This window comes from Pterocles gutturalis, unplaced genomic scaffold, assembly GCF_000699245.1.
Source record: "Pterocles gutturalis isolate BGI_N339 unplaced genomic scaffold, ASM69924v1 scaffold8016, whole genome shotgun sequence".
NCBI classification, from domain to species: Eukaryota; Metazoa; Chordata; class Aves; order Pterocliformes; family Pteroclidae; genus Pterocles; species Pterocles gutturalis.
Genome location: NW_010100267.1, coordinates 23,225 through 39,829, shown reverse-complemented (window position 1 = coordinate 39,829; position 16,605 = coordinate 23,225). Strand labels below are relative to the sequence as shown.

General features: G+C 38.0%; 1 protein-coding gene across 1 annotated transcript in view; it reads right to left on the bottom strand.

Moving 5' to 3' along the window:
* Window positions 1-7,348: 7,348 nt before the first annotated feature.
* Window positions 7,349-16,605, bottom strand: part of VAPA (VAMP (vesicle-associated membrane protein)-associated protein A, 33kDa) — a 28,712-nt gene continuing 19,455 nt past the window's right edge. The window contains exons 3-6 of the mRNA XM_010079116.1: window positions 14,587-14,690; window positions 12,598-12,678; window positions 10,187-10,363; window positions 7,349-9,232 (exon numbers count right to left, since the gene is read on the bottom strand). Of these exons, the coding sequence (XP_010077418.1) occupies window positions 9,074-9,232; window positions 10,187-10,363; window positions 12,598-12,678; window positions 14,587-14,690 (521 nt within the window). The 3' untranslated portion in view covers window positions 7,349-9,073. The remainder of the gene's footprint in view (window positions 9,233-10,186; window positions 10,364-12,597; window positions 12,679-14,586; window positions 14,691-16,605) is intronic.

Genomic DNA, 16,605 nt, shown 5'->3' with positions numbered 1-16,605 from the left:
GAGGGCCGGGGCGACATTGCCATCTGCCGGGTATAAACTGCGGAGCAGCAACGCTCCTGACGGCTTTCCCCAAAAGACAGCGGCAACACACACGGTGAAGGGAGTGGAGGGACCAAAACCAGCCCCGGCTGGAGGTCCAGCCCCGTTCCGAGCACACGGAGCAGCAGCAGCAGCGCCCCGGGCAAACGGCGGCAGGGTTACAGCCATCCTTTCAGACCCCTTGAGAGGGCAGGGTAGCAACTGCGGAACAGGGGAGTGCCAGCAAGGTGACACCATCACCTCTCATCAAAGATAGAAAGGATCATCAGAGCCTGGGTAACTGGCAAATTAACAGGAAACACGTACTGCTCCCGCAGTCAGTTCCTCTACTGAGCCCATGGTTTAGAATACAGAAAATGAAATATCTTTAAAAGAGGTGAGTATATTTTACAAGTCTTCCCGGAAGATCAGACCAACACTACAATTTCAGTTCACCTGATGCTTGCTCCTTACCCAAGGAGCACACCATTCATGGGAACAGTAGCGATAAAAGGAATTACAGGAGCTACACTCAGAAGAAATCTGAAGTTGCGCTTTCAAGAGTTAAGAAGTGCCAAAATGAAGCTTTGCTCCCACAGCCTTTACTGCAGCCCCTTCTGCACACCCAGTGCCATGCAACTGGAAAACGATAGCTATATATATATAGCTCATATGTAAGTACTTTATTCATGGAATTACCAAAAATTTTAATGAGTAGTGTCACACATTCACTAAAACTGTTCTAAGAGATACATAAACTCTCACATATACCATATATGCTAAAAAATACTACCACATTTTGACAGACAGTCTAATTTTAAAACTTAGACTATTATTGGCTCACTCTATTATAAGAGCAAGTGTTTTAGCTTCTATGATTCCAACCAGGACTAGTAGATAACTAACAACATATAGCCACATAAAAGGGAGCATATAGGACTTAGTGGCCACCAGGCATGAGACCAGGAAGGATTTCTGGTAAAAACAGCTTAATTTCTTTAAATAAAAACGCTTTTGCATTGACAGCTGAGATCTTTGCACTTCATGAAAGCAGTAGGCAAATGCTTCAGGATGTTGGAAATTCACCTTGTGCCAGCAGCCTCCTGCTTAAGCCTCCTGTTTCACTTTGAAGGTCTCAAATTCATACTCACAGAGGCTCGGAGTGCATTTGGGGAGTGGGGACACACACACACAAGATGGCTGCATTTGGCAAGAATGATGAAAGTGTTTTGGTACTCAGTTGCCCTGAAAATTAGCAATTTTAAAGTAGCTCAGGAATTAGGAACAGCTAAATGAGGAACATGGCCTAGCAGAGGCAACTGAAGCAGTTACAAATGCATGATACAACATAAAGTCCTGCAGTAACCCAGTCCACTTTAAACACCAGTTTGCACACAGGCATCCCAGAAAGATTTTTATTCACAGATCAGACATTTATACGAACGTACAGACACACCCAACAGCTTTGCATAACCCTGTTATTCAGCCCACCCACAGGGGAATTAATTAACCTAACAAGCCACGCTGCACGCACAGAGCGCCGGAGGACTCGGGTCGTACGTCGCTCTTTCCCCGCTACAGTCTCAGAGCAGTGGCCAAGGAAATCAGGAGGCCCCTGCCTGTATGCTGCTGGTTACATTGATGAAAATAAGCTACTTTTGATTACCTGCTTCATTTCTATGCCTCCAGTTCCACAAATGCAACTTCTACATAGCTCTAGAGGAGGACTCATAAAACCACAACTAGCTTATTTTTTTTTTAATTACTGGCCCAAGAGAAGCTTTGAGGTCAGTTACAGCTCTTCTGAAGACCAGTTTCCTTTTCTCACCCATTTGCAATTATTAAATCATTAGTATTTCCAACAGGCCTGAGCAGAGCAGGTTGGAGAAGGATGCATACACGTAGGGTTATGCTTTCTTCCAACTTTTAGCATTTCTCACCCCGTTATTTAGAATTTTCTTGCATCACCTCCTTCCTGCCCCCAGGTGAGTCAAGCTCCTCTCCCGCCCCACACCCCCTCCCATCAGCCTACTCCAGTGACAGCGCGATTCTCCCCCGCCATGCCTGCTAACCTGCTCCCTTCCAATACGCCCATCTCTCACCCACATTGCTGACAAGTGCTGGGCTACCGCTGGCATCTGCCAGGGTGTTTGATCTATGCCCACGCTGACAGGATGGCAGGCACGCCAGCACTAACGGGTCAAACAGCGGCGCGCCGGACAGATATCTTTTGAGCTCACTGTGTAGGGTTGCCCTGGATGGGAGCACAAATTCAAATGTCTTTCATCTCAGCTCTAATTTTCCTGTAATTAGAGGTAGTTGTTACCTGTGAAATATCAACCTCTCTACCAAATCTGGCTTGAATTAGAGTTCAAATTCAGAGAGGAAGAAGCAGCACAAAGATGCTGCAATCACATAAACCTTGTCTCTTTAAGAAGGCAAGTTTTTCCACAAATACGCTGACCTTCCTTTGTCATTGTAATCTGGTTCCTGTGGAGGTAGGATGAAGAGATAATTTCACCTAATCAGGAAAGCAATCTGTTCTGATTTTCTTGAAGCTGGGAAGCAAAATGAGATGCCCAAGGGCTAAAGTATTTCAAGGTATTACACAAGAAAGTGAAGCCTGAATTGAAGGCTGCACTGGAAATCCGAGGTTAGACAATAAGGGCATGAGTACAATGAAAAACCTTCTCCTGGCATTCTCCTGTTTACAAGATCAGTCACTGTGCTTGAGGCTTTACACCCTGAGGTTGGAGAGAAAGCCCTGTTCCTGGAGGAGAACACAGCAGTTTCCAGCATATGTCTGGGGAGACGGCAGCATGTACAGACCTTTCCAGCAGCACAGCTGTCCTGGGAAGACAGTCACCAACAAAGCCAGTTCTGCAGCAGTTCATCTCGCTCTTCGCATGGAATCATTTAGGGTGGTTGGAAAAGACCCTTCAGATCACTGAGTCCAACCATTAACCTTACACTTCCAAGTGCACGACTAAACCACATCCCAAAGTGCCGTGACTTCCTACCACACTTTTTCACTTGATACCAACCACTCACCAGTTTCCATGAGATGTGGGACAGGTGTCTTGTATTTATCATTTCAAAATTTTAAACCTGAGGTGATTAAGGCAATCAAGGAAAACTAACCACTGCATGAGCTTCTACCTTTTATGAATCACTTGCTTCATTATCAAAGCTGCACTCTTTAGTACCTCCAATTACAGCTCTAGAGGGCTGTCTCTCTATGCAACCCAGGGTTCAAGTTTTGTTTTCTGTGGACTTTCCTCCTAAGCCTTTCCGCACCATGGTTCTATAAACTAGACTGTCCTACATAATGATTTAAAGCAACACCTCTCAACTATTAAGACACAGAGCACAATCTTTATAATTAAGATTAGGTTCTCATTAATATTCCTCAAACCAGCCCCCATACCAGTGCAGAGGTGTGCTGCAATCTGAAAAGCAAGTAACAGCAAAGCATTTACTGATTTTGAGTGAAAACACTCCAGTGGATTTAACCTCTGTTAAGAGTCTACTGGAGCACCTGTGCTTGCAGGAGTCAAACATGTTTAGGTTTTAAAAAATAAGTCCTTGGCTGTTCTGAAGAAGTGCCTCTAAAAATCAGAGTGTAGCTGTCTGTACCATCTGTATTTGGACTATCAAAGTAGCAATGGAAAAGTATTTTGCCACTCCCATGGGCAGAGCAAAATCTACCACCACTAACACAGTAGTCGTATAGATTTAGTACTGTTTGTTTTCTTTTACTTGAAAAGTACAAACAGCACTGCATTCATAAAAAATTTTTTGCTACACAGACACTTATGTTCTAAGACTACAAACACATAACCAAATGTTTAGCATCTTTCTTTTCCTCGCTACTGTCTTTAGCAGAGGTCGGGCATTATAATTCCAGTGAGCACAATCCACCATTAAACACCTCTCTAACAGCCACATTTTCTGCCTGTTTCACACTCGACTTCAGGAACAGACAAGGCAACAGCTGTCTTTGGGAAGGTGCTTTAAAAAGCCTATGAAAATTTTCCAAGCAACATGAAGCAGCGTTTTGGAAAACCAAAAAGAAAAACAAAAAACCAAAACAAACCAAAAAAAAAAAAAGACTTGAACAAGGCTCAAGGCAGGCTTGATGAGAAACAGGATGGAGGGTGCACTAGCAAACAGGGGATGTGCCTAAACCATCCCTTCCCACTCATTTGTCCCAACACTGGCACCTCAGTTTCCCCATCTCTAAATCCAGCATAAACCCTCCTTACAAAGCAGACAGCAGACTGAGACACTCAGCAAGATTGCTATTTAATTACTACCCAACTCTGAGAACAGCCTGGACACTGGTCACCAGAAACAATCTCTCTAAATTCACCTATGCATGTAAACCTGCACCATTATTAGTAGAAAGATAAACTTCCAAGAACATCCTGAAATAATGATTCCCAGACTATGGCAATTTCTTTTTTTTCCTGCAGAACTTGGATGATAAGCAGACTAACTTAAAAAAAAAAAAATCACTATGCTTTTTTCTTATAAACAAGTTTAAAAGATAAGATTTAATAACTATTTCAGTCACCTTACAATTAATTTTTCATTTATTTCAAGTATCTGATCTCAGAGTGCTTAGCTATAATAATAGCTGTCTGTCTCATGCTTCTGTGCCTGGATACTGCAACACCCTTTAAATCTTTTCTAAAGAAAAAGGAGGGGAAGAGCAGCATTCCACCACTGCCAGGAACATGAAGCAGCTACTGTATAAACAGGGATTCAATACCCTGCAGGCAGTGTCATCAACATTACATAAACTGGTACCAAGCTTTAAATAAAATGGCATTTTTACATGGTGGGAGATGCTTATACCACGACTTAAGTTAAAACAAAATCTTTCGTCCCCTACAAATAATACTTTATCCAAATCAGTTCCTAGATCCAGATCACCATGCAAACACATAAACCCTTATACCAGGAAAAGAGAAATAAGCACTGCCCTTACCATCTAGCATAATGAGAAAACCAAGTAAAAGATAAGAATCAACTGTTCTGCTTTTGCACAAAACCTGATTTCTACATAGCTATTTATCACCTAAAGGGCAAATAAATAAAGGTGACAACACCACCACTACCCTCTGCTTACACAACCCTATCAGAATCAGTAATTTTTCTTAAACATAGGCAACCTGCACTCAAAAAGAAAAACAGACCAGCTTCGATCATATATTTAATTATATTATTTGAGTGCCCCTGGAAAAGAAGTTCAGACAGGAAATAAAAAAATTTCTTATTAATCATAAGTTTCAGTCCTTCCTACAAAAGCTCAAACCCTTGTGAAAACTGACTGCCGTATTTAGCCTTCCCTCTTGTCCAACACTAAAGCACGCCACCAAATTAAAGCTGTCACAGAAGCTCAGGATCAGCAAACACAGAGCCTCCCTGGCACAGAAAGCAAAGCAGTGAACTGTTATGTTCACAGTTATGTGGTTAAAAAGACAAGCTAGAAAATTTCATCCCACCTGTAAACATGAAGAGCAGGGCATTTCAATATTACAGTAAATATTTATTAGGGTTGTTCTGTAACTGTGTAGCTCTCATTCCATCTTTCGACACAGACTGAAGCAAGTGTTTGCCCTGGCAAGTCAGCTCAAGCATAAATACCAAGGGACTCCAAACAGGAAAAAGAAAACTTTGTCATGACAACTATTGTAAATCTGACAAACCATCACCATCCTCAATGTTGCCTGGATTCGGGCACCTGTTCTTCAACACTGAATCTTCATCCACACCAACTTCATGCTATTTACTAGTAGTACCTAGAAGCAGGGCAGTTACACAACCTGTGAGGTGGACTAGATACACGTGTTCACTATCAGCAGTCTACAGAACACACATAGTCAGGGAGAAGCTCCAAAATAAAAAGGACACTACTCCATTTTTAATGGTTTATTAACACTTCAACTTTTAATATCTTTGAAGAAGGCCTGAAAGATAAGTTTTGCTTATTGACTTTGTCTTTTCCCCTTTGGCAAAATACCGCTTTCCATCTCCTCCCTCCACCCTCTCTCCTCCCAAAAGGATAATGAAGTTTCAAGCTAGTATTTGGTTGGTTCTTATATGCAAATTGGCTTCAATCATAGCAGCAGAAACATGCAAGCCTGGGTAACAGTGTTTGTCAACAGCATTTAGAGCATGAGTAGAAGTGCACAAATACCTTGTGCATTGACACAAATATCTTTTTCTTAAATGAACTTCACATATATATTTTTAAGTGGCTTCCATTTGGTGCCTAGAATTACTACAGAAGCTGTATCTTCTATTTAACTAGGCTTTTTCCCCCCCTGAACTATCATATCCTTTTTTAAAGTGCTATATTAATGAAAACTTTAAAAGACTACTTTGATACTGTATACTTGTTCCATCTTGCCCTTTTGAGAAATCAGAAGAGCAACTTGCAATGCATATTTAACTGAAGTTTCGCATTTAGCCTCATATGATTTTATGGGCACTGTTGTCTGATCGTATCACTAGGAGCAGTGGAGAGACTGTATTTCCCTGTGCTTACATACGCAAGTAAGCAGGCAGACAAAGCAAGAAGTTCTAACCATTTCAGGAACAAAGACAAACAATTTAATCCATATTACATAATTCACTGAATACAGCTGATCTCATCCAAAGTGACTCCTGAGAGCAAAATAGTTTTAGCATTACATTTTATATACAGCTATGAAGGGATTACTGGAAACCAAAGACTGCCTCCTTATACCATTAGTAAGTACACTCGTTACGAGACTGCTCCACACTTTCACTTTGAAGACATTACTTAAACCATGAACAAGTTTTACCATCACTTGTTTGTTATTAATGAAAAAAGTTATTTCAATCTGATTTTATCATTTTTACGTTATTTTTGCTGCCAGACATCAAAACCTGAGTCAGCTGCATTGAGCGATGACTCCTTTTTCTGATCAAGTCCTGAAAGTGCTAGCTACCCTTGAAAACCTCTGTACACTATGCCATAAACATTTTAAGATCTTCCAAAGGAATTTTTTTTCCCTTCAACAAAAGAATGACTGCTGTGTCTGAAGCAAACTACATACTGCACACTATTGCTTTCGTTATTTTCCATGTAATCAGTTTGGAACAGGCTATGAAATTTTGGTGCGGCAATGTTCTGTTAGAGGAAAAAAAAAAAATCAAGCTAATTACACCATTCTGAACCAGCGGAACCAAAATAATCAAGACCTTAATATATTTTTTCCAGTCACTGGGATGGAAGGAGACTTCAATGCAGACACTGGAACAAGTAATTGGAAACATCTGTGCTTGCATGCTTAAGTGAAAAGATAAGCAGTATTTGCATTTTCTTCATCATCTTCCTTGCACATATGCAAGATTTTATAAAAAAGTTTATCATGGAAAGCAATGACAGAACATGATGTAATCATAGTTTTCTTTTTTAAAAAAAGCACTAGAAATCAAAGGCAACCAAGATAACGTACATCTTCTCCAGAACATTTTTCTCAGCTACGTACGGTGTGCATATACCAAGGTCTAACACACTTAGCTGCACCACATCAAGTCAAGCTGTCCAAGAGCATATATAATTTTGCTTACAGAAGTGTATCACTTCTGCATTTTTTCAGTTTACAAGTAATTCCCCTGTATTGGATTATGCTTAGTCAGAACTACAGATAATGTTTTGTTCCAATACTACTGTTTGGTTTTATGACATATTCAGAGGTGAGGCAAGACATAAGATTAAGTGCAGGGAAGCATTTCAGACCCCCAAAAAACACATTCTTTAAAACTTAGCTATACATCGTTAACACAGGTAGATCTGCCAAGAGTTGCATAAAAATTATTTTCATTTTCAAAAGGTAAGCAACTGAGGCTCACTCAGCAAATATCAACTCTTCTGCATCATGGAATTCACTATGGGTGTCTGAATCATTCAAACTGCATTTTTAAACATCTGCTAAAACAGATTTACAAAGCGAGTAAGTTGGTATATGTGAATTAAGTACCCTTATGAAATGAAAGAATAACGCTGACTCCTAGAAGACACCCAGAAGATCCAAAAATGGAACAGAAGGTTGATTATTACACTCCCACACAATCCAAGCAAACTGTTAATATACTGAAAACATTCATGTCTGGTATTTGTACCTGGTGGATATCCAAATTATTCTGTCCCAAAACAAGTTTGATAACCATCCTCTCTGTAGCTGAAAGCAGCCAGAAAAGAGTCAATTCTTTTTAAACAAATGGAACCTCTTTTTTTTTTCCCCCCAAACTTCAATTACAACAGTCTAAGCCAGAGATTAAGCAAATAAACTTCAAAATAGCCATCTGTTAACAAGTAGCAAATTACCATGAACAATTAACTTATTAGGAATCCCTTCCAAAAGTACGACACACACAAACAGGCTACCCAGCAGAAAAATCTGTTAACAATTTTATTTCTTTTGTAATGTTAAATATTATGGGACAGGATTGTAAGGATGAAGAACTCTCAACAATGCCTCACAAGGGATAAGAAAGAAATTCTGCCATGATATTAGCAAAGTAAGGTAAGGAGAAAATTTAGACAGTAAGAGGCACCAGAATATTTCCCCCAGAATACCTCTTGTCATATTCCTGAATGAGTGGGATTAGCAATCTAATAAATCATTTTTCAAGAGGTAACAGCAACAGATAAAATTTTAAAGGATTATTAAAATAACATTTACAAGACTCTGAACAATTTCTGAATTCTTATTAAAACCACAGAAAGAAAGAACAATTCTTTATTTATGAATTTTCATAAAGGACTGACTGTGCAACTGACACCTGCTATTGATGACTTAATGTACAATTTTGTCCAGTAGCCGAACAGTTTATCTTTTCGGATTGTGTTTTCTAACCGTGCGAGATCATTAAAGGCAAAGCCTGTTATGATGCTGTACACAAAAATGGCCACTTGAGCCATACTACCAATGAAGTGGTAGGTAAACAAATCTTTTTCTGGCCAAGAAAAAAAAAAAGGAAGCTGCATTTTGCATGCTTCTCTCACTCATTCTTTCTACAAGATGAACTTCCCTAGAAAGAATCCAATGAAAATGGCTGCAATTACAACAAGAAGTGAAGGAAGAGAATTAGAGCCATTATCTCTGAGGGCCAAAGCTGTGGGCGATCCAGATTTATCCGAGTGTGCTACCTTTCTGAGCCTCAAGCCTTCATCCTGAGGGGAAAAAAAAACACAGATGGAAAAAAATTAACACACCTTCTTTACAATTTTAAAAACTGAACTCAAAGGCCAAATTTGCTGGTGAACATTTAAATAAAGTTTAAAAAAATTTACACCACACCTAAATCCAAAATATGAACATAGCAAACCATAATATTTCAAATAGGGACAGGTAATCCACTAGTCTCTCTCCATCTTTCTGGTCAAGAAAGATTCTTAAATTCTTGCTAGGGACAACAAAGAATCTTCCTTTTACTTACTATGTGTCAGAATTAAAAACCAGTAATTCCTTATTGTTAGGAGAAACACCTGCTTTGCGCAGTGTTTCTCCAAATGTTCCAATGTAATCAGAATTACAGGTGTGGAGGCATCATTATTTCATGGTTCTTTACAAGGCTACCATGAGCAATGAAATTGACAGATATTCAAAAGCAAATATATAGAAAAGTCACATAAAGTCATATATTGACTAGTTACAGGTTACTGAAATGGCACCTTTATATAAAGGTACTGGAAAGTAGTGTTTGCTTACCTCCTCTGAACAATTGTTCTTGTTCACTAAAAATCTGTGATACAGGATGTTACCACTTTGGATCTCATTTACTCATTCTTAATGAATAACAATGCACTTTTACTAAAAGCTACTGATTTGGTATGTCTGATTTAGACTTAAAGCAACTAAGACCATCTTAAATAGGACCATTTCATTTAAGAAGAAAATTATGTATCTTCAGCATCTCATCCATGACAATCACAAAGACTCAATCACTCTTAAATTCATAATATACAGTATATACAGGACACTAAAATCATATTACAAATCAATCTGGACATTCTAACAGTTGTATCTATTTTCTGGAATACACCTCTATGGGCCTAATTACAAACCAGACCTTTCAATCAAGAAGAGTGAAGCCACTTCAATATAAACATGGAAGCAGAACTTACTCTCAGGTGCCGATTTTCATCTGTCAGCTTCATAATCTCTGCTTGAAGTCTTTTGCACTCCTCCACTAGCTTCCTTGTTTCAGTATCATTAAGTGAAACACTATGAGGTTTTGGCATCGGTCCATCCTGCTTAGATGTATTCAGTACTGGGGCAGGTTTGCTTGCATCTATATCATTCTACAAATATTAAAAATGACTTGAGAATTTTACTCACATAGAGCAAAAACATCCACAGCTTAAAATTGAAACAATCCAGCTACTAATATAGTTCAATTAAATTTATATTTACAGTAACCTAAACAAAGGCTTCTGTTATCAGTTCAATTCTGATTAGCTCAAATATTAAAAAGCATTAGAAGATCGCACTGTTTACATTTGGTACTACATGCTACTGAGACAAAAATTAATACTTTAGCTGCTTAACACTGACCCAGCAAGTATTGTACCCAAAAGTACTGTACAAACATTGAATTTAGTCTCACAGCATCTCTTGAAATACAAACTACTAATTTTGAATACAAGTGAAAAGTCACATAAAAGGTTGTGAAAAAGCCAAAAACAAAATAAAGAGATCCCACAGCTCTCTTAAAAATACACAATGGTCTTCAGTAGATATTAATGATATAATGGATTCAGCTGTATAGCCCAAGTTACCATTTGTAAAAACACAGCATACATATGACAATACATTCAGAAACAGCTCGTATTCAGATTCCTGTATTCCTGCTTGCTTGGCTACACAGCTACATCATTTAGGCCACCACCATACTGCATGTTTCATAACCAAAGCAGTCCAAGGTAAGCACTAAATGTAAAAGAAAACCTATTAAAAGGTAAACACATTTATGCAAGAACAAAGCAACTAAAAAAACATGCAAGAATTTCTTAATTTCCTATGCAAGTAGCAGTTATTTGGTCTACAGCATCTACTTGCATTTTGTATTTTTTGCAATGTAGCCATAGACAGGCTAAGAGCCAGATCCTGCTACTTCACACAGGTACTCCTAACTCGATTGAAAAACGTATCTATACCATGAGTAAGCAGATCAGGATCTGTTGCTTTTTTAATTGGTTTGCTAGCTGAACTGAATTCCTTTAGTAGCACTGAACCTTCACTAGAGACATAAGACTTATCTCTCTGGCACAAACCTCCTTCTGCTGTTTGACCTCACTGACTGGTTTCTTCAAGTCAATCTTCTGGCTATGACTGGTAAGAACCTGAAGAAAGTTGTTGCTGACTGGAGTGAAATACTTGTGTGCTGGTGTAGATATATCCTGAGGTGGCAGGTGAGACTTACCCTCAGGACTTGGCAGATTTCTCATTGCCAGGTTTAAGGGACCAGCCAGCTATCAGCCTTCACCGAGACCCTTTATGCATGTAAATAATGAGATGGTTTTTACATGCATGGATTTGTGCTACTTTCCCCAAACATAATTTACAGCCTACTGTATAAACTGGACAGTACTAAAAAGAAAAGTCAAGGCCATGAAGTGAATAAGGTTGTTTATAGAAATCCTCCTTTAGCACTCCAATTCACACTGCTAAAAGCAGCACACACAAAAAAAAACACCCAACCCAAACCCTAAAATACCCAAACAACCCAGAATACACTGTATTAAGATTCCATAAATCAGAATTTCAAGTATGAGAGTAAAAAAAAAAAAAAGTTAATGCATAAAAATTTAGGCATATTCTGTAAAACTTCTACGGAACTGACAGTTAACTATTATCCCAAACATCAAGCAACACAAAACAGACATCTTCAGTCTACATACAACGAAACTGTCATCTCCTACACAACTGGAATACATTTTGTCTGAAGGGAAGAGTATGAAAGAGGTAATGAGATTTTTTTTTTTTTGTCTGATTATCTGTCTTTACCACTACCCTAAAAAATGCATTTAGGATTCCCAAAGCATGCATTAATTTCTAATCAGTACTTCCTTTTCTAATTCTGCTGAATTAGAAACAATATTTTTAAAACTGAAAAGCATTTAGTACTTTAAAAAAGCGAATGATGCAATTCACTTTTCACTATATGCAGTATTGAAGATTCTCCTTTTTTAAAATCTGATAGCATTAAAATGCTAAAGCAAATCAATAATAAAAATAGCAAAAGGATAATAATTTTTGGCACTAGTCTCCATTGCTGGCGGTTTTTAAGATGCATTTGGACAGGGTGCTCCCCTTCCGATGAAAGGTTGGACCAGATGGTATTTCAAAGTCCCTTTCAACCTGGGCTGTTCTATAATTCTATGAATCCTTGACAAGTTATAAACGGAACACCCCTCCTGTCTAGTTTAGTATAAATTCCTACAATTCATTCTAGAAATCAAACTGGTTTTAAAACAAATTTCCGTGAGATCCTACCAGTCAGTGTATGACAGTTTCTAACTCTTTTCTTACTTACCAGTTTATCATTTTCATTGGGCATTTCAAACACACATCTCAATTTGGAGTCCATTAACTCATCAGGTTTTGCTTCTTTCCACTAAGACAACAATTAATACAGTTACTTAACATGCCAGACTCATGCAATCATCCAAACCATTCATAAGCTAGCTCTTAGCACTTGCCTCCTATATAGCTGAATACTGTCCTTACCCTAGCTGCAATTTTCAAACTTGCTTTTGTTCACTTTGACTACTGCGAAGTAATGAAAGCTAGAAATGGTTAATTAAGTCTGGAAAGTGAAATGAGTAAACTGAAAGCGAGGATGGATCAAGAGATTTGTAGGGGATAGAGAGGGATCAATACAGTGGCCCCTTTAGTGAGGAACTAGTACCATCCGAGTCTGTTCAGGAGCAAAATTCTAGCCCTATCACTCCTTGTAAATGTACTCCTTATGTCCCAACTTGGAGGCACCAATTTTAACCAAAAGATTACAAGATTCCTTTCACTAACTCTACATTTAGTTCCAGAGTAAATTTCTTTAGTTCTTCACATTTTAGATTTTTAACCACTTCCTCCTTTTACTGTATAATACATTATGATTTGAGCCTTGAGAATTTTTCAAATCTGTTTATAAAAGACATTTTTAATTCTAGTGCTTATCAATATATTTCGGTAACTGTGAAATACGTTGGAATCTCTCTGCTAAACTGACAAGTAGCTTTAAAAGCATACACTTCATGTAGCTGCCTTAAAGCTTTACGCTCAGAGACTGATCTGAAGTCTATGGCAATTTTTCCAAAAATAGGTCCTCAGAAGTTACCTTAGAATTGCAGGTCTTACAGACTAGACTATCCAGGCTTTTCATAACATGCTTTTTTTTTTTTTTAATGTTCTTTTTTTCAGTGGCAGTAGTTGTAGAGTAACTTATAACTACAATTACCAATTTTCTACAAGACCTGTTTCTCAGTATTCCGTACTTGAACACACTGAGAAAGCAGTTATTGAAAGGTATTTCTAAAGTGGATTTTTATATCCTCACCAAATAGTTACACTTCACTTACCACATATAACCAAGAGCTATTAGAGCATATTAACAAAAAGTAAACCAGACCAACAAGGAAGACAGATGTTAACTTTCCAGCTACATGTCTCAAAAGCTTAACAAAATCTAAAAGGTCTTCCAGTTTCCAGGGAAGAGGGATGCCACAGTAGTCTTTGCCTTCATATAAGGGGACAGAGTCTAAACCTGCAGAAGTCTAGTGGATTTCAGTGATTTATAAAACCTCACCTTTATCCTTTGTTTCCCCTCTCCTCCTCTGCCTTGAGCAAACATTGAACATATATGTGTAAACTCAGGCATTCCTTAAAACAGTCTCTAGAGACAGGAACCTGTGCATACGTTCTTATGGGAGTACATATACACCCTAAAGGGCATATTCTGACAACTGAAGGCTTCCTTCCCATTGCTGCCAGCTTGTAATGTCAGAAACAGGTGCCCTTACTTTTGAACTAAAAAGCAAAACCTAAGCATCTTCTTTCTGAATCTTTCATCAGACCAATCCCACCTAAGAACTGAATCTACATGTTGTATTAAAATGTTTTAGTTCATTATAATCCCATTTAACATTTCACTTAAACACTTTTCAGACCAAATGCACCAATTTCATACAGCTTCAGGCCTGTTGTTTAAATATACTCTTAATTTCTTCAAATACAATCAGTTTATCCCCTTCAGAGTAGCTGCATATAAGGTACAACGTGCCCATATTTTAACACTGAACTGACCTCACCTTAGATTCACTACTTCCATTCAACCAGGTCACTAGGTGAACTGAGCTGGTATTTAATATTAAAAACTCTGAATGACATATGGAAGTCATACTTCTTCAGAGAAAACACAATTCTTCTCCAAAAATAAATTGCAAAAACATGATTCATTTACACTTAAGCCTGAATTTTTAAGAAAATAAATATACAACAGTAATTTTACCCCATTTTTACTTACCACTGCCTCCATATCTGTAATATTTGGTGGTGCATAGGTTGTTTGTACCATAAACTTGTGTTTACTCTTCTCATTTGGGTCATAGTCAAAAGGTTGTAGCATTACTGTTCAAAAAGAAAAAATAAAAGCATAAAACCATGATTCTTCAGCTAATCACTGCAACATGCACGCTATCCACTTTAGATTTGCTTCTCACTGAACAGACAATGAAAGTTAAAATGCAAAGCAGTGCTGAAAATAGAGCAGATAAACACTGCAGCAACAGGTACTGAGAGGAAAGATCTTAAATTTTTCAGAGGCTGATGTAGCTGACATCATTATTTCTGTAATTATTTTAGCTAAAAGACATTTCAGATACAAGTTATGAACAAACAAATCCTGTAAGAGACAAAAAAAAAAAAAACCTCCCAGCAAACATCACTGGACTTTTCTTTGGAGTAAACACATTTTATGATTAAGTGAATACAGAGTTAAAGAACTGTTATACACATTGCAGGGCAATCCTAGACAACCAAGCAGTGGTGTGGTGCAAGTTGAACTGACTTCTAAAGATATACTAATCTAAGCTGGGAGCAAAACTACTAATACTTCAAACTACAGTTATTATAGGAGGTAAAGCTACCTGGGGCTTTAACAATAGAGCTTTAAAACACTTTCAAGTTGAGCTCCTTTTTTTTAAAAAAAAAAAAATATATATTAGTTACGTAATAACTACACAACACATTCTACTCAGATTTTAACATTCTTAACCAAAAGTCCAGTCTAACAGTTAACATTTGTCCAAACGTACTCTAAAATCCAGGTACACACTTGAGTTCTATGGCAAGTTTTGGCCCTCTGCCTCATTTTACCAGCAAAGAAGGAGGGATGGGATTAAAAATCAAATTCCCTGTAAAGACAGCTTGAAGTGAAACACAAATAAAACTTGTAATACCTACTCCTTCAATTTTATCTTATGTATTTTTTCACTGCATTTTCAGCTTTCAACACACAGACATGCAAATTATTTTTTTTAGAAAAAAAACACCTTCTGGACAAAACCAGACATTTTTGATACAAGGTATTTTGTGCTACAAGTACCAGAGGCAGTGTATGCAAGCGTAGACTTTCCGAATTATAACCTTTTTACTGTACTTTCAACTTTCCAAAGTTGAAAACTCTGTTGGTCAAGAACAGAAATTCATATGTCTAAAGTTATTATTTTGAAGTGTGCACAAGCCCAGCAAAAAAAAAAAAAAAAAAATTTTACAACCCTGACAGTATTTATAGCCTCCATTATTTCTACAGCACTACAATACTTTTAAATGAAAGCTTTAATTGCAGAAGCACAGTACTTCATCCATCCAAGCTGTACAAGGCCATCCAGGAGCAGACTGTATGCTTTTACACCACACAGCAGTTGCCCAGGTCACCCTGGCACCACTATTTTGTGCATGGTTTCTTTAGCTCAAAGGGACTAAAATAACATGATGTCTATAATACAGACCAGCAGAACTTTTGTAGCATATAGTTGCATATCCAGGGGCATAATATAAGGGTTTGCAGAAATACCCGAATACAGAAGGTTTGTTATGGTAGTGCTGGGGTACTACTGAAGCAGAGGGATGGATACACACCCAGCAGAGTCTACCTCCAACCATATGTCTGGAGCACACCCTGAAACAAACTATCATGTTAGCCTCCTTGTCTCCTTTCAGAGACAATTAGATCCTTTACTCCAGATGGGAGCATAGAAACACACAAATTATATTTAAATATGTGTATACGGGTACACTTGCAACTTTGTCTACCAGAGGATGAGGACTCAGAGTGAACTGTAGAGATAAATTATTTGACAGTGGACATACAACTGTGTTCCACAGAATAGGAATTCCAGTCCAGTTCCTTTACAAAAAATTAATAGAGAAGCTGAAGTAGTTTCAGATAAAGACTACAAAAAACCCCAAGAATTATACTGATGGAGTCTTATCAACAGGTATCTGTACATTTACCTATTTTACAGCAATGAAAAATCTATAG